This window comes from Pseudorca crassidens, chromosome X (genome assembly GCF_039906515.1).
Source record: "Pseudorca crassidens isolate mPseCra1 chromosome X, mPseCra1.hap1, whole genome shotgun sequence".
In the NCBI taxonomy this organism is placed as follows: domain Eukaryota; kingdom Metazoa; phylum Chordata; class Mammalia; order Artiodactyla; family Delphinidae; genus Pseudorca; species Pseudorca crassidens.
The window spans coordinates 70,868,666-70,896,324 of NC_090317.1; the positions used below are offsets into that span (position 1 = coordinate 70,868,666).

General features: G+C 37.4%; 2 protein-coding genes across 9 annotated transcripts in view; both read left to right on the plus strand.

The window, feature by feature from the left end:
* The window catches only part of PHKA1 (phosphorylase kinase regulatory subunit alpha 1), a 131,184-nt gene that overhangs the window by 75,632 nt on the left and 27,893 nt on the right, over nucleotides 1-27,659 (plus strand). For 6 of the 8 annotated variants that reach the window (XM_067723853.1, XM_067723854.1, XM_067723856.1 and 3 more), the window contains 7 exons: nucleotides 8,161-8,270; nucleotides 9,324-9,468; nucleotides 17,407-17,485; nucleotides 19,417-19,583; nucleotides 21,962-22,138; nucleotides 23,720-23,811; nucleotides 24,170-24,309. In XM_067723853.1, coding sequence (XP_067579954.1) covers nucleotides 8,161-8,270; nucleotides 9,324-9,468; nucleotides 17,407-17,485; nucleotides 19,417-19,583; nucleotides 21,962-22,138; nucleotides 23,720-23,811; nucleotides 24,170-24,309 — 910 coding nt within the window. The remainder of the gene's footprint in view (nucleotides 1-8,160; nucleotides 8,271-9,323; nucleotides 9,469-17,406; nucleotides 17,486-19,416; nucleotides 19,584-21,961; nucleotides 22,139-23,719; nucleotides 23,812-24,169; nucleotides 24,310-27,659) is intronic. The other 2 variants (XM_067723858.1, XM_067723857.1) reach the window with 1 other exon arrangement.
* On the plus strand, nucleotides 16,108-16,491 carry LOC137216514 (large ribosomal subunit protein eL31-like). The gene has a single exon (XM_067722592.1). It carries the CDS (start codon nucleotides 16,108-16,110, stop codon nucleotides 16,480-16,482), a length of 375 nt encoding a protein of 124 aa, XP_067578693.1. The 3' UTR covers nucleotides 16,483-16,491.

The following is a 27,659-nucleotide window of genomic DNA, read 5'->3' on the forward strand; positions in this document are numbered from 1 at the left end:
AAGAAAAGTGTGTCCCAGCACCCCCAAAACAGTAGTACTAATTCTGTCAGTACTGACATGAAAGGATATTTAATATAGATTTTGGGGAAAAAGAGTTTGGGAACAATGTGTATAGTGTTATCCTATGTTATAAAAGGAAAACATGTGTCTGAATAAATGAAATACTTCCTCATTGTAAGAGGCATTGTAATATGTAATAATTGCCTTTTGAAAGACAAAAAGAAATTCAACTACATTTAGCACAGACATCAATTGACAGGTATATTCTAATTTCAGAATGCTAAACTGTAAAAAGAAGACATCTTTTACTCAGAGAAATAAGGTGGATGTGTGTGAATGTGCACACGTGTATGTATACACATACATACGTATATACACACATAGACGATAGTGAGACACATGATGTATATATTCTATTTAAATTTTCATCAGAACTGTACCTTACTTTTGTGGCTGTCTGATAGTTCAAGTCTCCCACCTCTTCACAGTTTTCAAAATAGCTGCCCTACAAAGCAAATTTTACTGTAACCTTCCACAAAATTTCCTGTCAGACATAAGAATGTTAACATATCTTGACTTATTTGGATAAAATGTGTTTTCCCATTGAATAAAATCTGTAAGTACTATGCTATTGAAGGAGATCAAGATGCACTCTTTTTTCACTTTTTCCAGTTTAGTATGCCATCTTTAAACTGAGGACTTTTTTTTTTAACATCTTTATTAGAGTATCATTGCTTTACAATGGTGTGTTAGTTTCTGCTGTATAACAAAGTGAATCAGTTATACATATACATATGTTCCCATATCTCTTCCCCCTGGCATCTCCCTCCCTCCCACCCTCCCATTCCCACCCCTCTAGGTGCTTACAAAGCACCGAGCTGATCTCCCTGTGCTATGTGGCTGCTTCCCACTAGCTATCTATTTTACGTTTGGTAGTGTATATATGTGTGTGCCACTCTCTCACTTTGTCACAGCTTACCCTTCCCCCTCCCCATATCCTCAAGTCCATTCTCTAGTAGGTCTGTGTCTTTATTCCCGTCTTGCCCCTGGGTTCTTCAGGAACATTTTTTTTTTCTTAGACTCCATATATATGTGTGAGCATACGGTATTTGTTTTTCTTTCTGACTTACTTCACTCTGTATGACAGACTCTACGTCCATCCAGCTCACTACAGATAACTCAGTTTCGTTTCTTTTTATGGCTGAGTAATATTCCATTGTATATATGTGCCACATATTCTTTATCCATTCATCTGTCGATGGACACTTTGGTTGCTTCTATATCCTGGCTATTGTAATAGAGCTGCAATGAACATTTTGGTACATGACTCTTTTTGAATTATGGTTTTCTCAGGGTATATGCCCAGTACTGGGATAGCTGGGTCATATGGTAGTTCTATTTTTAGTTTTTTAAGGAACCTCCATACTGTTCTCCATAGTGGCTATATCAATTTACATTCCCACCAACAGTGCAAGAGGCTTCCCTTTTCTCCACACCGTCTCCAGCATTTATTGTTTGTAGATTTTTTGATGATGGCCATTCTCACCGGTGTGAGATGATATCTCATTGTAGTTTTGATTTGCATTTCTTTAATGATTAATGATGTTCAGCATCCTTTCATATGTTTGTTGGCAATCTGTATATCTTCTTTGGAGAAATGTCTATTTAGGTCTTCTGCCCATTTTTGGATTGGGTTGTTTGTTTTTTTCTAATTGAGCTGCATGAGCTTCTTGTAAATTTTGGAGATTAATCCTTTATCAGTTGCTTCCTTTGCAAATATTTTCTCCCATTCTGAGGGTTGTCTATTGGTCTTGTTTATGGTTTCCTTTGCTGTGCAAAAGCTTTGAAGTTTGATTAGGTTCCATTTGTTTATTTTTGTTTTTATTTCCATTTCTCTAGGAGCTGGGTCAAAAAGGATCTTGCTGTGATTTATGTCATAGAGTGTTCTGCCTATGTTTTCCTCTAAGAGTTTGATACTCTCTGGCCTTCCATTTAGGTCTTTAATCCATTTTGAGTTTATCTTTGTGTATGGCGTTAGGGAGTGTTCTAATTTCATTCTTTTACATGTAGCTGTCAAGGTTTCCCAGCACCACTTATTGGAGAGACTGTCCTTTCTCCATTGTGTATTCTGGCCTCCTTTATCAAAAAATAAGGTAATCATATATGCATGGGTTTATCTCTAGGCTTTCTATCCTGTTCCATTGATCTATATTTCTGTTTTTGTGCCACTACCATACTGTCTTGATTACTGTAGCTTTGTAGTATAGTCTGAAGTCAGGGAGCCTGATTCCTCCAGCTCCGTTTTTCGTTCTCAAGATTGCTTTGGCTATTCGGGGTCTTTTGTGTTTCCATACAAATTGTGAAATTTTTTGTTCTACTTCTATGAAAAATGCCAGTGGTAGTTTAATAGGGATTGCATTGAATCTGTAGATTGCTTTGGATAGTATAGTCATTTTCACAATGTTGATTCTTCCAGTCCAAGAACATGGTATATCTCTCCATCTATTTGTATCATCTTTACTTTCTTTCATAGTGTTTTATAATTTTCTGCATACAGGTCTTTTGTCTCCTTAGGTACGTTTATTCCTAGGTATTTTATTCTCTTAGTTGCAGTGGTAAATGGGAGTGTTTCCTTAATTTCACTTTCAGATTTTTAATCATTAGTGTATAGGAATGCCAGAGATTTCTGTGCATTAATTTTGTATCCTGCTACTTTACCAAATACATTGATTAGCTCTAGTAGTTTTCTGGTAGCATCTTTAGGATTCTCTGTGTATAGTATCATATCATCTGCAAACAGTGACAGCTTTACGTCTCCTTTTCCAATTTGGTTTCCTTTCATTTTTTTTCTTCTCTGATTGCCATGGCTAGGACTTCCAACACTCTGTTGCATAAGAGTGGTGACAGTGGGCATCCTTGTCTTGTTCCTGATCTTAGTGGAAATGCTTTTAGTTTCTCACCACTGAGGACGATCTTGGCTGTGGGTTTGTCACATATGGCCTTTATTATGTTGAGGGAAGTTCCCTCTATGCCTACTCTCTGGAGGGTTTTTATCATAAATGGGTGTTAAATTTTGTCGAAAGCTTTTTCTGCATCTATTGAGATGATCATATGGTTTTTCTCCTTCAGTTTGTTAATATGATGTATCACATTGATTGATTTGCAAATATTGAAGAATCGTTGCATTCCTGGGATAAACCCACCTTGATCATGGTATATAATCCTTTTAATGTGCTGTTGGATTCTGTTTGCTAGTAATTTGTTGAGGATTTTTGCATCTATGTTCATCAGTAACATTGGCCTGTAGATTTCTTTCTTTGTGACATCTTTGTCTGGTTTTGGTATCAGTGTGATGGTGGCCTCGTAGAATGTGTTTGGGAGTGTTCCTCCCTCTGCTATATTTTGGAAGAGTTTGAGAAGGATAGGTATTAGCTCTTCTCTAAATGTTTGATAGAATTTGCCTGTGAAGCTATCTGGTCCTGGGCTTTTGTTTGTTGGAAGATTTTTAATCACAGTTTCAATTTCACTGCTTATGATTGGACTGTTCATATTTTCTATTTCTTCCTGGTTCAGTCTTGGAAGGTTGTGCATTTCTAAGAATTTGTCCATTTCTTCCAGGTTGTCCATTTTATTGGCATAGAGTTGCTTGTAGTAATCTCTCATTATCCTTTGTATTTCTGCAGTGTCAGTTGTTACTTCTCCTTTTGCATTTCTAATTCTATTGATTTGAGGCTTCTCCCGTTTTTTTCTTGATGAGTGTGGCTAATGGTTTATCAATTTTGTTTTTCGTGTCAAAGAACTAGCTTGTAGTTTTATTAATCTTTGCTACCGTTTCCTTCATTTCCTTTTCATTTATTTCTGATCTGATCTTTATGATTTCTTTCCTTCTGCTAACTTTGGGGGTTTTTTTGTTCTTTCTCTAATTGCTTTAGGTGTAAGGTTAGGTTGTTTATTTGAGATGTTTCTTGTTTCTTAAGATAGGATTGTATTGCTATAAACTTCCCTCTTAGAACTGCTTTTGCTGCATCCCATAGGTTTTGGGTCGTCCTGTCTCCATTGTCATTTGTTTCTAGGTATTTTTTGATTTCCTCTTTGATTTCTTCAGTGATCACTTCGTTATTAAGTAGTGTGTTGTTTAGCCTCCATGTGTTTGTATTCTTTTCAGATCTTTTCCTGTAATTGATATCTAGTCTCATAGCGTTGTGTTCAGAAAAGATACTTGATACAATTTCTGTTTTCTTAAATTTACCAAGGCTTGATTTGTGACCCAAGATATGATCTATCCTGGAGAATGTTCCATGAGCACTTGAGAAGAATGTGTATTCTATTGTTTTTGGATGGAATGTCCTATAAATATCAATTAAGTGCATCTTGTTTAATGTATCATTTAAAGCTTGTGTTTCCTTATTTATTTTCATTTTGGATGATCTGTCCATTGGTGAAAGTGGGGTGTTAAAGTCCCATACTATGATTGTGTTACTGTTGATTTCCCCTTTTATGGCTGTTAGTATTTGCCTTATGTATTGAGGTGCTCCTGTGTTGGGTGCATAAATATTTACAATTGTTATGTCTTCTTCTTGGATCGATCCCTTGATCATTATGTAGTGTCCTTCTTTGTCGCTTGTAATAGTCTTTTTTTTTAAGTCTATTTTGTCTGATAAGAGAATTTCTACTCCAGCTTTCTTTTGATTTGCATTTGCATGGAATATCTTTTTCTGTCCCCTTACTTTCACTCTGTATGTTTCCCTACGTCTGAAGTGAGTCTTTTGTACACAGCATATATACTGGTCTTGTTTTTGTATCCATTCAGCCAGTGTGTGTCTTTTGGTTGGAGCATTTAAACCATTTACATTTAAGGTAATTATCGATATGTAAGTTCCTGTTCCCATTTTCTTAATTGTTTTGGGTTTGTTATTGTAGGTCTTTTCCTTCTCTTGTGCTTCCTGCTTAGAGAAGTTCCTTTAGCATTTGTTGTAAAGCTGGTTTGGTGGTGCTGAATTCTCTTAGCTTTTACCTCTCTGTAAAGCTTTTAATTTCTCCCTCAAATCTGAATGAGATCCTTGCTGGGTAGAGTAATCTTGGTTGTAGTTTTTTCTCCTTCATCACTTTCAATATGTCCTGCTAGTCCCTTGTGGCTTGCAGAGTTTCTCCTGAAAGATCAGCTGTTAACCTCATGGGGGTTCCCTTGTGTGTTATTTGTTGTTTTTCCCTTGCTGCTTTTAATATTTTTTCTTTGTATTTAATTTTTGATACTTTGATTAATATGTGTCTTGGCGTGTTTCTCTTTGGGTTTATCCTGTATGGGACTCTCTATGCTTCCTGGACTTGATTAACTGTTTCATTTGCCAAATTAGGGAAATTTTGAACTATAATCTCTTCAAATATTTTCTCAGCCCCTTTCTTTTTCTGTTCTTCTTCTGGGACCCTATAATTCGAATGTTGGTGCATTTAATGTTGTTCAAGAGGTCTCTGAGACTGTCCTCAATTCTTTTCATTCTTTTTTCTTTATTTTGCTCTGCAGTTGTTATTTCCACTATTTTATCTTCCAGGTCACTTATCTGTTCTTCTGCGTCAGTTATTCTGCTGTTGATCCCTTCAAGAGAATTTTTAATTTCATTTATTGTGTTGTTCATCACTGTTTGTTTGCTCTTTAGTTCTTATAGGTCCTTGTTAAATGTTTCTTGTATTTATTCTATTTCCAAGATTTTGGATCATCTTTACTATCATTATTCTGAATTCTTTTTCAGGTAGACTGCCTGTTTCCTCCTCATTTGTTAGGTCTGGTGGGTTTTTGCCTTGCTCCTTCATCTGCTGTGTGTTTTTCTGTCTTCTTAATTTGCTTAACTTACTGTGTTTGTGGTCTCCTTTTCGCAGGCTGCAGGTTCGTATTTCCCGTTGCTTTTGGTGTCTGTCCCCAGTGGCTAAATTGGTTCAGTGGATTGTATAGGCTTCCTCGTGGAGGGGACTAGTGCCTGTGTTCTGGTGGATGAGGCTAGATCTTGTCTTTCTGGTGGGCAGGTCCACGTCTGGTGGTGTGTTTTGGGGTGTCTGTGGCCTTATTATGATTTTAGGCAGCCTCTCTGCTAATGGATGGGGTTGTGTTCCTGTCTTGCTAGTTGTTTGGCATAGGGTGTCCAGCACTGTAGCTTGCTGGTCGTTGAGTGAAGCTGGGTGTTGGCGTTGAGATGGAGATCTCTGGGAGATTTTCGCTGTTTGATATTTACGTGGGGCTCGGAGGTCTCTTGTGGACCAGTGTCCTGAACTTGGCTCTCCCACCTCAGAGGCACAGCCCTGTCGCCTGGCTGGAGCACAAAGAGCCTTTCATCCACACGGCTGAGAATAAAAGGGAGAAAAAATAGAAAGAAAGAAAGAAGATAAAATAAAGTTATTAAAATAAAAACTAATTATTAAGAAAAAATTTTTTAAATGTAATAAAAAACGGACAGACAGAACCCTAGGACAAATGGTAAAAGTAAAGTTGTAAAGACAAAATTACACACAGAAGCATACACATACACACTCACAAAAAGAGAAAAAGGGAAAAAGATATATATATATCTTTGCTTCCAAAGTCCACCTCCTCAATTTGGGATGATTCGTTGTCTATTCAGGTATTCCACAGATGCAGTGTACATCAAGTTGATTGTGGAGCTTTAATCCGCTACTCCTGAGGCTGCTGGGAGAGATTTCCCTTTCTCTTCTTTGTTCGCACAGCTCCCAGTGTTCAGCTTTGGATTTGGACCCGCCTCTCTGCATGTAGGTCGCCTGAGATCCTCTGTTCTTTGCTCAGACAGGTTGGGGTTTAAGGAGCAGCTGATTCGGGGCTCTGGCTCACTCAGGACGGGGTGAGGGAGGGGTACCGTTGCGGGGCTACCCGGCGGCGGCACAGGCGGGCATGACATTGCAATAGCCTGAGGCGCGCCGTGTGTTCTCCTGGGGAAGTTTCCCTGGATCACGGGACGCTGGCAGTGGCGGACTGCACAGGCTTCCGGGAGGGTAGGTGTGGATAGTGACCTGTGCTTGCACACAGGCTTCTTGGTGGCTGCAGCAACCTTAACGTCTCATGCCTGTCTCTGGGGTCCACGCTGATAGCCGCGGCTCGCGCCCGTCTCTGGAGCTCCTTTAAGCGGCGCTCTTAATCCCCTCTCCTCGCTAACCAGCAAACAGAGAGGCAAGAAAAAGTCTCTTGTCTCTTCGGCACCTCCACACTTTTTCCCGGACTCCCTCCCGGCTAGCTGTAGGGCACTAACCCCTTCAGGCTGTGTTTACGCATCCAACCCCAGTCCTCTCCCTGGGATCGGAGCCTCAGCTCCCAGCCCCCGCCCACCCCGGTGGGTGAGCAGACAAACTTCTCAGGCTGGTGAGTGCTGGTCAGCACCGATCCTCTGTGCGGGAATCTCTCCACTTTGCCCTCCACACCCCAGTTTCTGCACTCTCGTCCGTGGCTCTGTAGCTCCTCCCCTCCACCACCCGCAGTCTCCGCCCGCGAAGGGGCTTCCTAGTGTGTGGAAACCTTTTCTCCTTCACAGCTCCCTCCCACTGGTGCGGGTCCCGTGCCTATTCTTTTCTCTGTTTTTTCTTTTGCGCTACTCGGGTACGTGGGGAGTTTCTTGCCTTTTGGGAGGTCTGAGGTCTTCTGCCACCGTTCAGTAGGTGTTCTGTAGGAGCTGTTCCACATGTAGATGTATTTCTGATGTATTTGTGGAGACGAAGGTGATCTCTGCGTCTTACTCTTCTGCCATCTTGAAGCTCCTCTAAACTGATGAGGTTTTTGTTCAGCTTTGTTGAGGCGTAGTTTACCCTGATAAGTTTGATAATCAGAATAGCTTTTGCACTTTTCATGGGCTTTAAGGAAATTCAGTGAATTTCCTTATGAATATAGATAATAACATTCTATCATTCATAGAACTCTTAATTTTTATATGTATCTAGATGATTTAGCTTCTTTATAAGAGCATACATTTCTTTAAGAACAGAGATAACTGCCTAGTCTTTCTCTTGGAAAGCCCCACAGTGCTTAGTATGGCCCTGTATATGACATGTACACTAATTTTGAGACACAGAGCTTAGTTTGTTCAATGAGGAAGTGTAAACTATTACAAAAATGTTTGCTGATAGGATTTGCAAAAATATCTTGACCATTTCTCAATTCTATATCAGGATGCAACAGCAGAATGAAACTCAGTGGAAGACCCTACAGACACATGGGAGTGCTTGGAACTTCAAAACTCTATGACATTCGGAAAACTATCTTTACCTTCACTCCACAGGTGGGTGGACTGAGCTTTAATGTGCATTGAGATGAATGGAAATAAAAGAGAAACACTATAGAAATAAAGCATTTAGTGGAGTTGAGACAAGTGTCAGAGTTTCATGTGACCTTGTATATATTAAGTTGCTCAATAAATAGGGTTGGCCAAAAAGTTCGTTTTGGTTTTTTCCATAAGATGTTATGGAAAAACGTGAACGAACTTTTCGGCCAGCCCAATCTTTGTTGGGTTGGACTGAATTGATCTTGAAGCACAGAGCTATGCCAAGTGACTGTGGCTACCAAGAGTAGTCCTGGGTGTTGCAGAAACAGTGATTAAGGATTTTATAAATGTTGGAGTACTTTTAAAAGTACTCTTTATTAAAGATTAAAAATACTGTATTCTTTATAAACAAAATATAGTCTTTTTTATTCAGCTACTGAATTAAGTGTTCTATTTGTTTTGGGGAAGTGCCCTTTTTACATGCCCAGAAATCTCTGATATCCTCTTCTAAACAAAAATGTCAGTACTGTTTTAGCCATGATTATACACTATTTATTAGCCTGATGTTTATTACCCATATTATAATAGCAAGCCTTATTATATGTATGAATAGGAGGATAAACTATTTTCTGAAAAGAAAGCTTAAGCTTTCTTTTGTCATCTTACATCTGAAATAGCGCAACTGAGGTATAGATGAAAGAATAATGGACCATAGATTCTACCTCTGATTTTGCCATTTGCTAGTCGTATAACTTTGCTAATCTACTCAGTGTCTCTTGGCCTTATTTTTTTATCTATTAAAAAGGAGAAAAGCCCTCACTGGGTTGTTAGAATTAAATAAAATCATGTACTTGAAAACACTTTGTAAACTATAACACACTAAAAATGTCCAGAACTACTGTTTGTACCAGTAAGCCACCAGATACTTTGGGAAGAATTAGGCATTAAATTTGGAGGTATTGTTGCCCCTGTGATATCTTATATACACTTGTGTATATGTGAGCACTTTGAAATATTATTTGATAGTTGTGAGAGTAAATTATTCTGAACTGTTATTTTCCTTTTTCTCAGTTTATAGACCAGCAACAATTCTACCTGGCTCTGGACAACAAGATGATAGTGGAAATGCTTAGAACAGACCTCTCCTATCTCTGTAGCCGCTGGAGAATGACAGGCCAGCCCACCATCACCTTCCCCATCTCACACAGCATGCTTGGTAAGGATGTATGAGGCAAGGAACTAATGTATTTTTGAAATAAGTCATGTGGTTGGCCCTTCAAAATCATAGAGTCACTGAAAAGCTACTTTTTGTCATTTATTCTTTCATCAGTTTTTTTAAGCTCTTGTTTTGTGCCAGGCACTTTTCAAAGCACGGGTGAATATGGCAGATGAGATTTCTACTCTCACGGAGCTTATGTTTTAGAATAAATATGTAACAAATAAACCAATACACAAGAATATTTCAGGTGGTTTGAGAGCTATAATTCAAGAGATGTAATAGAATAACTTGTTTGGGGCTACTTCAGATAATTGGTTTCTAGGCCAATTTACAGAAACTTTATTAATACAGTTCATTTTAAAGACAGTAATACTATATTCTGCATCTGTCTTACTCCAGTGGAGCATCAAGATTTTATAGATAAGTTCCTAAACTTCTCTTTGCAAGGCTTGCCTAACTGAAGCAATAAAATCTAGCAGGGAAAAGTAAAAAGCCTTTCAATTTATCTTTCCTTTATTAGCTGGGCTTCCTGACATTGCTTACTTGAAACTGAGTGAAAAGCTTTGTTGTTCTCTCAGTTCCTGGAGGACTAGAGCCAATACTGAAGCACTGCTTCCTTTCTGTATCTCTGCTGTTGCTTCCAAAGGCCTGTTTGTACTACCAAAGTACATAGAATTCCTTTTCATTAGAGAAGAATCCTTTGTCATAAATCATTCAAAGTCCAGACAGACTGTTAGGGATTTTGGTCACATCTCTAAAGTGCTTCAAGAGCACAGGAGTCCAGTGTACTTGTGTACCCATGAATAGTTGAAAGGTTCATTTCTACCTCGACATGTCTTTTCTGTCTGAGAAATACACACATTTTATCCAGTTTGATATAAATAAAGCACTCAAAAAATGTAAAAAAAAAGAAAGCACAGGGGTTGAGGAAGTAGGGTAGTCTTTCTTCTTTTTGTCTTTCTTCTTTATTTAAAACAATTAACAAGTGCCCATTTAATAACTACTGTGTTCCCAGAACTGTCTTTAGAAAGTATAAAGTCTAATTGGAGAAACAAAGCTAATTCACAAAATTAATAGAAAACAATTCAAGACAGTATATAAAGGAGTACTAAACCATTAGATTAGTATTTTACAGTGACAGTGATCAAGTTGTCAAAGAAAATTTCTTGGCTAGGTGGGACTTATCCAGGCTTTTTGGGATGTGTAGTATTCATATGTGAGGAGAGAAGAAGGAAAGGTACTTTAGGTGAGGGAAAAAATACCATGGGTGAAGCCTGGAGGCAGGGATGCCCTTGACTTGTGAGTGGACAGTGAAGAGGCCACGCTGAATAGAGTGGGCCTTTCATGTTGGAATATAATTATCAACAAAATTGGATTAGTCAAATGGGGTCAGATTATGAAGACCTTGAAAATAAGCAGATAAATTTAAGACAAATTGTCTCAGAAGTCTGAAGCTATTAAAAGTCTTTGAGCAAGGAGTGATATGATGAAAGTGATATTTAGGGAATATTGACTTAGTGACAGTATACACTGTAGTTAGAAGAATCTGATATCAAGGAAACTAATCCAAGTATGAGGTGATGAGAAGATACACTGGATTGATGATAGTAAAAATTGAGTGGGAAAGAAGGATACAATAGTCATTTTAAACACCACCTGCAAGTCAGGTGTTGGCTGACTAGATATGAGATATGAATCAAGATAATGCCAACATTTAGAGAGACTAGGTAAATAATGCTGCCATTGATAAAAGCAGAGAAATTATAAAGGAAGATGCCAGTTGTAAAGGGGCATGTTGAGTTTATAGTGACAAAGAGGTTTCAAAATTGAAATGCCTAATAGTTGGGATGAGATATACAGCCATAGCTTGGGAAGAAGAATAAAATTAAGATCTAGATTTAAGTCACAAAGTTTTGATACTTGGAACATGGTCACACAACAAAAAACAGAAGTATCAATAGCAATAATAACTGCAATGTTTATTGAGCACTTTCTCTGTGCCATGCACTGAGCTAAGTCCTTTCAGTGCTTTATTTTGACATCTCCACAACAACCCTATTCAGGTAGGTACTGTTAATAGCCCCCATTTTATAGATGAAGAAGGTGATTCATTTTGTAGTCACAAAGCTAGTAAGCAACAGAATCAGGCCTCAAACCAGGTCTGTCAGTCTCCAAAACCTACATTACTAATAGCTGTGTATTTTTGTCAGGGAAAATTTTGTGCTGGTGAAATGAGAATGAACATATTAGTGATCACATTAAAATGTGAATTAGTTAAATTCTCATATTAAATATAGATTCCTAGGATAGGTAAAAGCAAAATCTAGCTAGATGCTACTTACAAAAGCTATCCCTAAAATAAAATTGTATGGAAAAACAGAAAATAAAGGAAGACATAAAGATATATCATGTAAACGCTAACAAAAAGAAAGCAATGATGGCAATATTAATATCAAAAATAGCAAATAGAATTCAAGGCACAAATCAGTAAATGGGATATAAAGGATATTTTATATTGATAAGAGTTATAGTACATGAAGACAGTGGAACATTTATAAATTTTTATATACTGAAGAATATCAATGAAATGCATAAAGCAGATATTTAGGAAAACTTAAGGACAATATGATAAATCCATTGTACAGTCATAGTGGGAAACGATAACATACCTCTATCATAATGTCACAGATCCATTATACAAAATCACTAAAGATATAGAGGATTAACAGACTTGATTTTTGTGTTTACGGGTGTATGTGAAAGTATACCCAGAAAGACAGAATACACAAAGAATGTTTATTTTTTAAAAATAGAAATAATATAGATGATATTGCCAGACATAGCACATAAAATTAATTAAAACAAAAATAATTTCTTAAAAACCTGACCATGAAGGAATTAAAATTTTTGCAAATAATTCTTTGATTAAAGAGGAAATCAAATTTGAAATTATATAGTGTTTTAAAATGAAAAATGATACCACTACTAATCAAAACTTAAGAGATTTGGCCAAAGTCATATTTAGAAATTTTCATATTCTTGAATATTTTCACTTTTGAAAAAAAAAAAGAGTTCTGTTTCCAGACAAAAAGGAATAGACACTTCTCCCTATTCTTCCTGCTAAGTACAGCTAAAAACCCTGGACATTACTATAATACAAACATAAGAAGACTCTGAAAGTTGGAAAAAAGAAGGGAGACTGGCTAGGGACTTTGAACCTAAGAAATGACACAGCAGTGAATTTCCTGGGTTTTCCTTCTGCCTCATATATCCTGGACTGGGTGCTGGAGAAGTTATCATCCCAGAAACACAAATGGGTACAGATTTGAAAAGGTCCAGGAAAGACCTTCTGCCTCTAGCCAAAGGAACAGGAAAGGGACAGCCTAGCCAGACAGAAAACTTCTAGACAATAAATGTGTTCTAATCTACCCAAATACCACAGAAAAAAACTACAGCCCCATTCCCATCCCTATCAGCGAGGCTGTGTGGGGAACCTAGACTACTGCCTTCACACAGTTGTGAAGAGGTGCCCCCTCCCTCCTTAGGGATAGTGTCTGAGAAGAACTAGTGGGGAGCTTAGACTTTCATCCTTACTGAACAGTAGAGGAACTCCTTCCACACCCACCTAGCAGTAACAAGGCAGTGCTCCCTTCCCTGCTGCACAATATCAGAGGAGACTTGCCGAATCAGAAGATTCAATAAGATCCACAGTCTTGTAAGATGATACCCCAAATTTCCAGAATACAGTAGAAAATCATTCATACCAATGCCCAGGAAAATCTCAACTTCAATGAGAAAAGATGATCAACAGATACCAATACCAGGATGACAAAGATGTTGGAATTACAACAAAGATTTTAAGGCAGTCATCATAAAAATACTTTACCAAGCAATTACAACCACACTTCAAACTTGAAAGTAGGAAGTCTCGGCAAAGAAATTGAAGAGATGGAGAACCAAATGAAAGTTTTAGAATTGAAAACTATAATAACTGAAATGAAAACTTACTAGATAGGCTCAGTAGCAGAAGAAAATAGACTGAACTTGAAGGTAGAACTATAGAAGTGAACAAGAGTAAAAACAGACTGAAAAATATGAACAGAGCCTCAGAGACCTATGGGACTAATAATGAAACATCTAGCATTCATGTTATGAGTCCCAGAAGGAAAGGAAAAAGAATATAGGGCTGAAAAAAGTATTCCAACTAATTATGGCTGAAAAAAATGGCAAAAAGCATAAACCTACAGATTCAAAAAGCTGAGAGAGTCCCAAACAGGAAAAACCCAAAGAAATCCATGCCAAAACATAATGATCAAACTCCTGAAAATTAAAGAAAAAGAAAAAATCCTGAAAGCGGTAAGAGAAATGATACATTGTCTATGTGGGAAAACAACTAGAATGACAGCAGATCTCATCAAAAACCCTGGAGAACAGAGGGAAGTGGCATAACATTTTTCAAGTGTTTAAAGAAAAGAATTAGTAAACTAAGAATTCTGTATCCAGTTAAAATGTACTTGAAGAATAAAGGGAAAAAAGACATTCTCAGGTGAAGCAAAACTAAATGAATTTGTCTGAAGGAGATCTGCTCTAAAAGAATAGCTTAAAGGAAGTTCTTGAAATAAAAAGGAAATAATGCAAAATGGAATGTTGGAACATCAAGCAAGAAAAACAACAGTTGAAAGAGTAAGAATACAGGTAAATACAATAGACTTTCTCCACTTCAGTTTTCTAAATTATGTTTGACGTTTGAAGGGAAAATCATAACACTGTCTGATGTGGTTCTCAAAGTATGTAGAGGAGATCTTTAATGCAGTTATATATTGGGGGAGGTAAGGGACTGAAAAGGAAATAAGTTTTTTTTCAAGCATAAACATTGTAAAGCAATTATACTGCAATAAAGATGTAAAAAAAGGAAATAAGGTTTTTACACATCACTTTAAACTTGTGAAATGTTGACACTAATAGACAATGATATATGTATAATGCATGTTTGTATATATTATGTAATACCTAGGGTAACCACTAAGAAGTCTATACAAGGAGATAAAGTAAAAAACACTGTAGATAAATCAAAATGGAATTCTTGTGTTTCAGAAAGCAGGAAGAAAAAATAGAAGAACAGAGGAACAAACAAAAAACAATAAGTAAAATGGCAGACTCATTCCTAATATATCAATAATTACATTAACTGTAAATAGCCTAAATATACCAATTAAAAGACTGAGATTGGCAGAGTAGATTTTAAAATGACCCACATATATGCTGTCTCCATGAGATTCACTTCATATGTAACAATATAGGTAGACTAGAATAAAATAATGGAAAAAATATGCCATGTAAAATTAATTTTAAAAATCAGAAGTGGCCATATTAATATCTGGTAAAATAGACTTCAGAATAAAGAGAAAAAATATAGATAATAAAAATAATGTTAAGAATGAGGAAGGGGATATAGCAACAGAAATGGAGGAGTCTTTACAAATTATAAAAGAATACCAAATACAATTTTATAAATCTAGATAAAATTGACAAATGTCTAGAAAAGTAAATAATATAAGAATAAGCTTAAGAAATAGAGACACATATAGAGAACAAACTTATGGATACCAAGGGGGTGGGATGAATTGGGAGATTAAGATTGACATATATACAGTACTATGTATAAAATAGGTAACTAATGAGAACCTACTGTATAGCACAGGGAAACTACTCAGTGCTCTGTGGTGACCTAAATGGGAAGGAAATGTGACAAAGAGAGGGTATATGTATACATATAACTGATTCATTTTGCTGTACAGCAGAAACTAACACAACATTGCAAAGCAACTGTACTCCAATAAAAATTAATTTAAAAAAAGAATAAGCTTAATAAGAAATATGCATAAAACTATGTAAAAAATTATAAAGCTAATAAAAAACATAAAAGAAGATTTTAATTACTAGAGAGACATACCATGTTGCTAGATGGAAATAGTTAATATTGAGAAGATGTTCATTCTTATTAAATTAATCTATCAATTCAGTGAATTCCAAATCAAAATAAAGACAAATTTTTATGAACAAGCTGAATCTAAATTGCATATGGAAGAGAAAATGTACAAGAATAACCAGATTTTTTAAAAACTAGAAACAAGAGAAGATAGATCCATTGGAATTACAATAATGATAAAGACAGCAATCCAAATAGCAGCAAAAGAATATAAATAAATACATTTGGGAAAATCATTCATTTAGGCCTGCTACTTTACATTTTATGCAAAATTAAATTCTAAATAGATTAAACAGCTAAGCAACAAGAAAAACTATAAAAGTATTAGAAGAAAGTATGGAAGAATGTTTTTGTGATCTTGGGCTGAAGAAAGCGGTACTTTGCAAGATGCAGAAAGGAAAACTTGACAGATTTTAAAACATGAAAATCTAAATTAATCTTTGTTTCTAAATAAATATTTTATACAAAAATGAAGTGTGGTTGAGGCTGAAAGACAAATAATAAAGTAGATAAAATATTTGCCATACATATGATAGAGAAAAGGGTAATAGTCACAAAACATAAAGAGGCCTTGAAAGTCAATTGAAAAAAAAAAGATTAGTTTTTAAAAACATGGGAAAAGAGCTTTCCAACCCAAGCCTGGCAGAATGGCTCCTGCAAAGAAGGGTGGCGAGAAGAAGGGCCAGTCCGCCATCAACGAGGTGGTGACCAGAGAATACACTATCATCATTCACCAGCGCATCCATGGAGTGGGTTTCAAGAAGCATGCCCCTCGGGCACTCAAAGAAATCTGGAAATTTGCCGTGAAGGAGGTGGGAACTCCAGATGTACACATTGACACTGAGCTCAACAAAGCTGTCTGGACCAAAGGAATAAGGAATATCCCATACCATGTCCATGTGCGGTTGTCCAGAAAACATAATGAAGATGAAGATTCACCAAACAAGCTCTATACATTGGTTTCCTATGTACTTGTCACCACTTTCAAAAATCTACAGACAGTTAATGTGGATGAGAACTAACAGTTGATTGTCAAAGTTTTCGAACCACCAAAAAAAAAAATGGGAAAAGAACATGAACAGGCAATTCATAAAAGAAATACAAATAGCCAGTCTATACATGAAAACATGCTCAATCTTACTAGTATTAAAATTAAAACAATGTATTTTTTAACGTATCAGATAAACAAAGATTAAAAAGATTATTAACACCATTGTTGTTAAAGATGTGGGGAAACAATCACTTTCTATACTGATGGTAGACATAGTGGCACAACTTTTTTAGTGTGCAGTTTGGCAGTCTATAAAGTTTTTAGTAAGTGTTCCCTTTGTTCTAACAGTTCTACTTGTAAGAATTTATCCTAAGGAAATAATAGAAAAATTGCATCACAGTGTTGTTTATAATACAACAGTCTAAATATCTGTTATGGAATCATTTTTAGCTTTTGCAACGAATTAGTTAGAAAAAGTGGATCACGAAAGAGTATGTGTAGTATGATCCCCTTCACATAAAGCTGGATAATTGTTAGCCTTCTAAATATTTTTTATGCCTACACACATGTAAACCAAAGCTCATTGGATGAGATGATGTATAAAATGTTCAGCACAGTACTCAGCACATAACATTCAACATATGGTTGCTGTTGTTATTATTGTCAGCATTCAGTAATCATTCTGTGTTCTGCAATCAGGCAATGTGCTAAATACTTACAATAAATAAGATACTGTCTGTGAGGAACTCTCCTCTCTTGGTCATCATCCCTTACCATTTCCCATTCTGCACAGCGTCATTGGCTCTCAGATGAAGTGTTGAAATACAGGGTGGTCAACGAGGACTGTCTCATTTGTACCATCACCACCAGAAAGTTGGTTTAAAATAATTGAAAGATTCCCCTTATTTCAAAGTTAAAACCACAAAGATTGTTTTAAAATTCTCTTCATTTTAAGATGAAGATGGAACCAGCTTGAATTCAAGTATCCTGGCAGCACTCCGAAAAATGCAGGATGGCTATTTTGGTGGGGCAAGGTAAGTGACCTCTATGCACTCAGTAGTGAAATGTGAAATTTGGATGCTGGGTATAGTAATGGTAGACTTGTGATGCCTTTCTCTGTATCTTTAGCAACATATACCCATCCTTTTCCAGGAGCTGGTGTTTGATAGATTGAATCAAGGAATTTAATGTTAAAGAGAAGGGTTGGAATTTTTCCCCACCCTGTTCTTTGCCTACACCCCATAAATTCAGTGGATCAGGAAACTTACCCTGGAAGGAAGGAAGAATGGAAGGGAGGGAGGGAAGGAGGGAGGAAAGTAGGTTACTGGACTATTCAATTCTCACTGCTTTTCTTTTTTCCCTAAGTTTTTATTTTGAAAAATTTCAAGTAGACACAAATATGCAAGAATCTTATTGAATACCATATACCCTCCCTCAGAACTCACCTGTTGTTAACATCTGTCCCACTTGTGTGTTCTCTCTCCCCCATTCCCTCCCTTCCTTCCTCTCCTCCCTCCCTTCCTCTCTTGTTCCCTACCCTTCTCTCTCTCTCACACATACATATGTGTGCACGCACCCACACACACACAGGCACACACACTTTTTTTGCTAAAGTATGTGAGAGTTAGTCAGAGATATCATGACTCTTTAACCCTAAATACTTCAGTTTCTGTCTTCTAAGAAAGAGGGCATTCTCATACATGACTACAATATAATCAGCACACTCAGAAAAGTTAATATTGATACGATACTATTATCTAATACGGAGTCCATATTCAAAATTACCCAGTTGTCTCAATAATGTTTTCCCATAGCTTTTTTCCCACTCCAGCTCCAATGAAAGATCACTCGTTGGCTTTTAGTTATTATATCTCCTTGATGTCTTTTAATCTAGAGCAATTCCCCAGCTGTTTGTTAATATTTCATTACAATTTTCATTACAGTTTTAAAGAAAGAAGGTCAGTTATTTTGCAGAATGTCTCTCAGTTTGTTTAAAATGTTATCTTCTGAGTCACTTTCCCCTGTCTGAGTTTACTCATTGGTGACCTCACAATGGACGTGTCTATTGCTTGCCAGCCCTTCCATGGGGAGAGCACTTCTCTCCATATTCTTCATAATCCTCCATTCGTGTCTAGATTCCATTATGCTTTCCGCAACAATCTTTGACCAAATGGCTTTATCTTCCATTGATCAATCAGTTATTACTAATGGGGTTGTAAAATCGTGATTCTGTGTTTCTATCATTCTTTGTACATGTATTAGTTGGAATCCTTCTGTTAAAAAAAAAAGCTCTCCCTTACCCCCTTTAATTTTGTAGTTTTATTGCCAGCATAGAGTCATAAATTCTTATTTTATTTTTATGTCATGCTTCATTCCATTGTCTATTTCAGTGTACATATTATTCAAGATCTGGCCATTGGGAGCCCCCTCAAGCTGACTTCTTTAGAAAATCAGTACTATTGACTTTCCCTTTGGGTTTGGTTTTGCAATTGGCTTTATAAGTAGGGGAAGATATGGCTTACAATCTACTATAATTCTTAAAATTGTCAGATACCATTTTTTTCTTTTCAAAATGGTCTTTTTGAGTATTTTTTGAAATGATATGACAGATTTGTGGTGATTTATCTTCATTCTGTCCTAGCTTCTCTTGCAGCCAATGGAAGTTTTTGCCAGATATTTGGCATAGTTAGCAATATAGTATGTGGCAGTGAAAGCGAGCAAAACTGATCTGCTGGTGGATTGTGAACCCATAATTGTAGTCTTTATTAACATAGTACCCTAACCTATACTACACTATGTCTAGGAGTGCTGTAAATTTTCACTTTTACAAAATTTGTACTAATGTATAAACGTTAGTAATCCCCCAACAGAACATTCTAGGTATCCTTTTTATCACTAAACTGTTGTTGTTTTGAAAATGATTTCCTCTGATTTTCTGTTTTCTGTTTACCCTGTTAATTGTCAGGATTCAAACAGGTAAACTGTCAGAGTTTTTGACAACATCTTGCTGCACACATTTGAGCTTTATGGAACCTGGACCTGAGGGTAAATTGTACAGTGAAGATTATGATGACTATGATAATGAGCTGGAATCTGGTGACTGGATGAATGGCTATGGTTCAACCAGTAATGGTAAGAAGGCTTCATAAATGCACTGGCCTTACTGGACAAGAATACAAAGTATTGTTGAGCATCCTCCTTAATATTTCTCCTGCCAGCAGTCTCACTCCTATTTAATACACCTAATACACCTTTTGTTTGGCTTTACTTTTCATTCTTCTACTTACCTTTGGTTTCTGGTCTAATATCCCTGTGGTGATTGTGGAGTATAGAGTTGGACTATCCCTTACTAAGGTTAGGGGAGATTTCTCTCCCAGGTACATAAAATGACTGGTACTTTAAAAATGGGAGGAAGCAATGGTGAGTGAGAGATATTTAATCAAGTATGTAGTAGGAACACTAGACATATACGTACTGCTTTTTGACATTAAAAAGCATAAAAAGTATAAAATTCCATCAGAGTTCTTTTATATAGAATATTATATAATCTATAATTTTATATTCTAATATATTCTATATATTCTAATTTTATATAGTTCTTTTATATAGAATATTATAGGGGTACATCAGAATCTCTGGGGAGGTCTGCGTAGTTTGAAAAACCCGATTTGGTATGCCTATTGCTTTCATATTACAACTAGACAAATAACGCAGAACAAAATCTAATTGGCTTCTATGAATACAAAGATGATATAGTGAGAAAGCATCGTGGGGGCCTGACAAACACCCTAAAGTGTTAAAATGCTGACCTAGGCAGGGCAAACATTACATTATTTGAATCCCACAGAGAGAAGGGCCAGTGGGAGTGAATTATTGTTCTAGTTATGTAAAACATGGTTTGCCTGCTTTCACTGTCTGGTTTTCTGATTGTTAAGCCTATATCTTAAGGCAGTCAGTTTCTTTATCTTAAGAGTGGTGTGTTGGAGAGAAGAAAAATAAATAAATTAGCTTTCCTCAGTGAGCTAGCAAGCATAATCTCATATACAATAAACCAAAACACTAGCAGTCAGAAGGACTATTTTCTCATTTGGGCTCAGCATTTACTCACCTAAGTACCGTTTAATTCACTCTGTTTTTGTAAGTTCTAAAATAGTGTGAATTTCTTTGTTTGAAGAGTACATTAAATACAAGATTATTTCCTGTTATCAGTAATACCCAAAGTCATGATATCTATCTTGGCATAAGCTGAAATATTTTGAAAACCAAATAAGACTGGTCAGATATTGAGGTTGTTTGCTATTGCATAGGTAGTTGTGATTTACATCTGTAGCACTCATTCTCTTAGATTGCTTTCTTAAATATATCTCTTTAATGATATGTTTTGCTAAGCTTGATATTATGCATTCTGGGTCACTTTCCCCTGTCTGGGTTTACTCATTGGTGGCCTCACAATGGACGTGTCTGTTGCTTGCCAGCTGTTCCATGGGGAGAGCGCGTCTCTCCATATTGTTCATAATCCTCTACTCAAGTGTCTAGATTGTATTCAAGGTTATAATATTTGTCATTAAGATGTCACTGAGTATGAGGTCCACTCCTGCAGCTCTGCTAGTTCCCATTAGTCACATCAGAGTACAGAAAGACATCTGGAGAGTTCCCCAGAGGTAATCAAAATCCAGATGATACATGACTGACGTAGCAAACTTCAGTATTGATCCAAACATTGGGCTTTTCCAACTATAAATGTTGCAAGTGTTCATGTAAAATCTGAAATGTTAAGCAGCCACAGGATATATGTATTTTTTTTGTTTCCATTATCCATAGTCAGAGAGAATGTTATAGAAGGTGTGGGGGGGAGGGAGAGACCAAGAGGATAAGGACTATATCTGTCTTCTTCAGCACTGAAACCTCAGCACCTAGTACACCACCTGGTCCATAGTGGGCAGTAAATATTTGGTGAATAAATGAAGGGGGTAACAAAAAAGACCAACGTGTGGTCAGTAGTCCTTTTGACACCAGTGCCACATGGAGCTTGTTTTTTCTTTAGCAATTGTAGCTGCCATTTGTGGAATCTGTCTGTTTTCAGCTAGGCTCAATGTTTAGTAGAAGATTTTTGCCCTTCCCCACAAGTCTCCTCATACCAGTGAGACTCAAAGGGCCCTATTCTACTCCTCCACCACAACTGCCACCACCACTACCATCACACACACATACATAGATTATGAAATGCTCCACCTGGCCTATAATAAGCTCATACTACTTTCAGGGAACCTAATATTGTCTCAACAAAGTTGAAGAACAGGTGGATCCTGGTAAATAGCCATAGTTTCTGAATAGTAAAGCTACGAGATTGTATAATGATCACCAGCTGTTTTCCCCCATGAGCTAAAACAACCTGGTTTTGGTGCTGTGTTGTGGGCACAGGAGCCAGTCATTCTGTTTGGTGGGGTAGATTGTGAAGTAACTAAAATGTTTATTTTTTTCTCTCCCCCCTCCCCCCACTAACCTTGCAGCTCGCTGTGGTGATGAAGTTGCTCGTTATTTAGATCACCTTTTGGTGCACACGGCTCCCCATCCTAAAGTAGCCCTTACCTCACAGAAGGGGGGGATAAATCGGTTCCGAGCTGCTGTGCAGACAACCTGCGATTTAATGTCCTTGATGACCAAGGCCAAGGAGCTGCATGTACAGAGTGAGTAATGCCGTGACTCACTGGAGTCAGGAACAGGATGACATGAAGCCCAGGATGGGGGTGGAGTGTTTATTACAGTGTAGTCAGGAACTTTGTTTTGTTCACTGCTTTATCCCAGCATCTCAGACAGCACCTAGAACATACTAGATGCTCAAATATTTGTAAAATTAATGAATTTTTACAATTAAAAATGGGTAATTAATGGGTATAGTTTTGCTATAGATAGTGCTGTGTAGTCTGGTTTAACCAGTTACATAGCAAGAAGAGACAGAACAAGAGACATGGAGCATATTCAGTTTTAACATCAAAGTATTAAAATGTGGAAAGGATTTTTTCCTCCTTTGGAAAAGTTACTAATTTGGAAGTAATTTTATTTAAAGAGAAAGCATTGCAGACTATTACAAGATAGCCTTGCAATGGAAAGGGAGATAGTCTCCCTTAAGTAAGCTAAATCTGGTTCCTTAGGCCAGCTGTAACTTATACAGTCAGTTGTTCCAGCAGTGTAGAGCTGTATTTGTCAACTACAGTATCATTCTTCAACAGCTTTACCATTCTTCTCCCCAAGACTACTATCCTCCCTCAGTAGTATTCACAGTGGAGGATGTCTTCTACCACACATTGCCAGGAGTAGTCATGGTTCCTAAGAGTGTTCAGTACCTGTATGATAGTTGCATATGAAGGGACAGAAGGGCTCCTTGGCCATACCTAGAGGACCTAAATGTTAACATTTCACAGATGATGAGAATGATTGAGATGCATGATCACACTGTCTAAAATTTTACTGACCATTACTAAACAAAGATATTAAGCATGATCATTGGGGAATCATTTAACAGTTAGAAAAGGGAAAAGCTTAGCATACATAGCCTTTGCGTATGCTTCCTTGACAAAGGGCTTATGCAAAGACATCAGCTTTATTAAGTTATACTTCTTGATTGTGAATCAGGAAACTTGAGCTTAATTCCCAGCTCTGCTACTTACTTGCTTGAACAGTTATCTGAGCTCTGTATCTCTCTTTCTCTATCTGTAAAATGGCAAAAATGACAAGAGAGTCTCTCCTTAGAGGTTACGGTAAGTGTTTCAACAATGAACTGTAAGTAAAAATCTTAGGAATATCTCGAAGTTGGTCAGCCACTACATTTTTTGATTCCCTAGATAGGGTCATCCGTTTATCTGTTCTCAAGCAATTCCAACTGCTAGCAGCCAGATATTCTTCTGAGAGAGTCCAGAAAATATAAAATGTAACTGGGTTCTTTCTGTTATATGTGGTATTCTATTAAAGTATCAGTGATGGCACCATTGTGGTATTGATTACGTTTGTAGAATTTAATATCTTATATGTCCAGCTGATGCTATAATTCTAGATATTCCATTCAAAATATGTTGATTGATTGATTGAATATCCTTTGATTTATCTGACCTTCATATTTCTTTTCTTTGCTATTACCAAGAAAGGGTAAACTTCTCATTCTCGTTCTATAAAGAACCAACCCATATGTAACTTCATTGTTGAGGTCAACTGTGCATTTTTATTAATCTCTTAATTATCTAAGCTTTTCCATAAATATCAACCTCTTGCAGATGTACACATGTATCTTCCTACAAAGATATTTCAGGCTTCCCGGCCTTCACTCAACTTACTTGACTTACTTCATGCACCACAAGAGGACCAGGTAAATTTGCACAGGAGGTATTTCTATCAGCTTTTTGCAAAACTGCCATTCTTACAGAAAATAATAGAACTAGCCATTATGGTTTCTACTAGTAACTGGTGGTAGGCAAAATGCCACCATGGTGAAGATATATGTCCTTTTTAGTTCACTTTTTAAATGGGCAAGTTTTTCTAGTCAGGCTTAAGAAAACTAGATTGCTGTATCATGCATTCTGAAGGTGTCATTGTTTTTGCTTTACTTTTTGTCAAAATTTAGGAAACTCTTATGGAAAAGGTTTAGAAAGTGAAAAGATCAACACTCTAGGGCGTTATTTAAGGTGAGCACTTGTGGATTTTTTTTGTCTTTTCTCAAACTAAAGGTTCCCTCTGTTCGTGTAGAAATACATCTTCCTAGAGACCCATCTGGGGAGGTGGACTTCAAAGCACTGGTTTTACAGTTGAAGGAGACCTCCAGCTTACAGGAGCAAGCTGATATCCTCTACATGCTATATACTATGAAGTAAGTGATGGATATTATCAATCTACTTTCATGATCATATAGAAAACGAAGTATAGCATAGTAAGTATAGCACTGCTCTGGAGTCTCACTGATGTGGATTTGAATAGTTTTGCAACCTACCCACTGTGTAACTTTAAAGTCTCAATTGTCCTCATTTATAAAATTTGGATTATACCCACCTCATAGAATTGTTTTAAAGATTAAAATAAGATAAAATATCTGCAGTCTCTAATACAATGCCTGGTACATAGTAAGTGACTAATAACATAAACATTATTATCATTATTATGGTTATTTTAAGCCTCCATTATTTGGTAAAATCTACAGATAAATAAATTTTAACTCAAAAGAAGTAAAAATATGGAGGCTTACAGGAAAAAAAAAGTAGCATTAGTGAGTGTTTGCTGTGTGTCAGGCACCCTCTGCTAGGTACATTTTATCTAGGTACCTCTAACTCTACGTACCTTGAACTCCTCTTTCCTGTCCCCCAAATTCCCCCACAAAATTACCTGTTCTTCCTCATTTATTCATGTTGTCAGCACCATGAAGAGGCAGCATGGACCCCCGCCCTCCCCTAATTGGTTTTGGATGTCATGACTGATGATGCCATACACATATCAGAAGGGTGTGGGTCCTTAAAAAGCAGGGAAAGAGGCTGGATTTGGAATTTTATTATGATTAGGAGGTGAGGCTGGGATGAGGGTTCATTCTCAACAGCACCAAAAGAGGGAACACTCAGACTTTTTTATCAACTTGCCCAGGAGTTGGCTGGAAAGGAAAGGGGAATGGTAGGACTTGAAAGCAGTCAGCAGTCAAATATCAAAAATGGAGTCGCAAAAAAAGAAAAAAAAGTGGAGTCGCTCCTATGAAATTCTCCATCTCTATTGTTGGAATCAACACCTACCTAATCATCAAGCCTTCTCCCTATATCCAGTTAATCACCAAGTCTGTCCAGTTTTACCTCTAAATATTTATCTTCTGCATCTCTAATATTGCTGCCTTCATTCAGACCTATGTCTCTCCCTAGGACTATTGCTACAGTTTCCTAACAAGTCTTTCTACTTCAATCTAGTTTTCCTCAAACGCATCCTCAACAGAGGAGGGAGAGTAACTTTGATGATGTTGCCGAAATGCCCAGGCTTACACAAAAGTAGAGAGAATAGTGTGATGAACACTTCTGGACCCATCTCCCAGCCTGAACAACTAAAAACTCATGGTTAATCTTGTCACATCTATATTCTCATTCTCTCTTCCTCCTGGATTATTTTGAAGAGGATACACCAAACATTTTATCATTTTATTCTTAAATATTTCAGTATTATTTCTAAAAGACAAAAACCTCTTAAAACATAACCACAATGGGACTTCTGTTCTGGACAAGATAGAGTAAATGCATTTCTCTCTGTTCCTCCTGCTAGGTACAGGAGGACATTATTTATAAAACAAACATAACAAGATGTTGAAAGGTGGAGAGAAGGCAGCAGGCTGACTAAGGACCTCATGATTCGAGGACTGAGAGGGTGCTGACGTCCCCAGGTTTTCTTTGTTGCCTCACTGGGTGCTGGAGAAGCCAGCAGCCTGAAAAGGCCAGTCAGTGGGCACAGACAACAAAAGCCCTAAGGAAAACCCGTTCTTCCCAGACAAAGGGCTAGGAAAGAGGCACTCTAGCAACACAGACAACTTTTAAACAATAACCACTCTATTCCAGCCAAGCACCAGAGAAAAATCTGTGGTGCTACCCCTGTCAACAAAGGCTGAGTGGAAAGCCCAGACTTCTGCTCTCACCAAGGCAGGCACTGCTCCACCTTTCTCACTGCCAGGGGAGTGTCAAAGAAGGCTAGGTAGGGATTTGGGACTTTCATCCCCTCTAGGTGGTAATGAAGTCCCCTTGGCCTGACTCCAGAGTCTATGCCATTTCCATCAGATTATGGTGTTTAATGAGTAAGTAAAAAAGGAAGCTGAAAAGCCCGCCAGCACTAAAGTCAAAGTTTTACACATCCAATTTTATTAAAAATAGCCCAAACATATTTTAAGCCATTTAGGGCCTGCCTGCTTTGTATCCTCCTCAAAACTCAACCTGCATCTGCTAGCAAGAGATAAGCCCTGGGCCATGAGTGTCCCAAACCATTGCTGCCATTCAGAACTTTCTAACCTAGAGCCTCCCCACAGTGCTACTGAGGGACTACACCTAGACCTGTAACCCCCCTCCTCCCCTCTTCCCTGGGAGTTCCCTTGCCCTCCTCCTGTTATGGATGGTAGAACTTGTGCCTTATATAAGCCTCCTGACAGTCTGATGCTGGGAGGGACTTTGCCTCTCATACAACCCTGTCCAAGTGCCAACTGTTAAAGCTTGTTATGTGCTACTACCAAGAAAAAGACATGGGTTTTATTACCCCGATACCTCTATTCCTTTCCTTTTTCCTTTAGGATAAGCAGTCTGTTCAAAAAGTATCAGTTGAATACTTATGTACCAGTCACAATGCTAAATGCAGAGTAATGAAAAGATAGAGAAGGTGAGAAGAGATAAGGGTTAAGGACAGAATGACTAATGACTGTAGCTTGAATGAAAACTGAAGATTCAGCAGGGTCATTGGGATAGGCAAGCAAAGGCTTGAAACACTCATGCTTTCCTACCAATTCAGATAGTCCATGGTTGACTGCCAATTCTTCCACTCCTAACACGAGTTTTCTTCATCTAATCCTGTACATACTAACTTCACCATAACATCTGATCAAAACCTGTAATCTCACTAGAACTAGTTACTCTAGTATCAAACCACTTGAGTAGATTGTTTGATGTGCTGCATGGTTTTTAATACACTTGGAATTCTGCCCAATATCCCTTGTGGATTTGAGTAGAAACTGGGAGGTGGGGTTTCCTATGTCTGTTGACTAGTATTCCTTCTGTGAGTTGTCTGTTCATAACCATTGTTTGCTCTCCATTGGGTTATTTATATTTTCCTTATAGTAATAGTATATATTACTATTTTGTTTGTTATATTTGTTGCAGATATTTTGTCCAAGGAATTTGTGTTTTAACTTTGTTCATATGCTTTTCTCTATGCAAAACTTTCGTTTTTTAAAAAAAATATTTATTTATTTACTTATTTGGCTGCACCGGGTCTTAGTTGCGGCACGCAACATCTTCGTTGTGGCGTGGGGGATCATTAGTTGTGGTACGTGGGATCTTTAGTTGCAGCATGTGGTGTCTAGTTCCCTGACCAGGGATCGAACCCCGGCCCCCTGCCTTGGGAGCGTGGAGTCTTAACCGCTGGACCACCAGGGAAGTCCCAAAAGTTTTGTTTTATATAGTCTTTTCTTTTTTGGCTTCTGAGTTTCTTATCATGCAT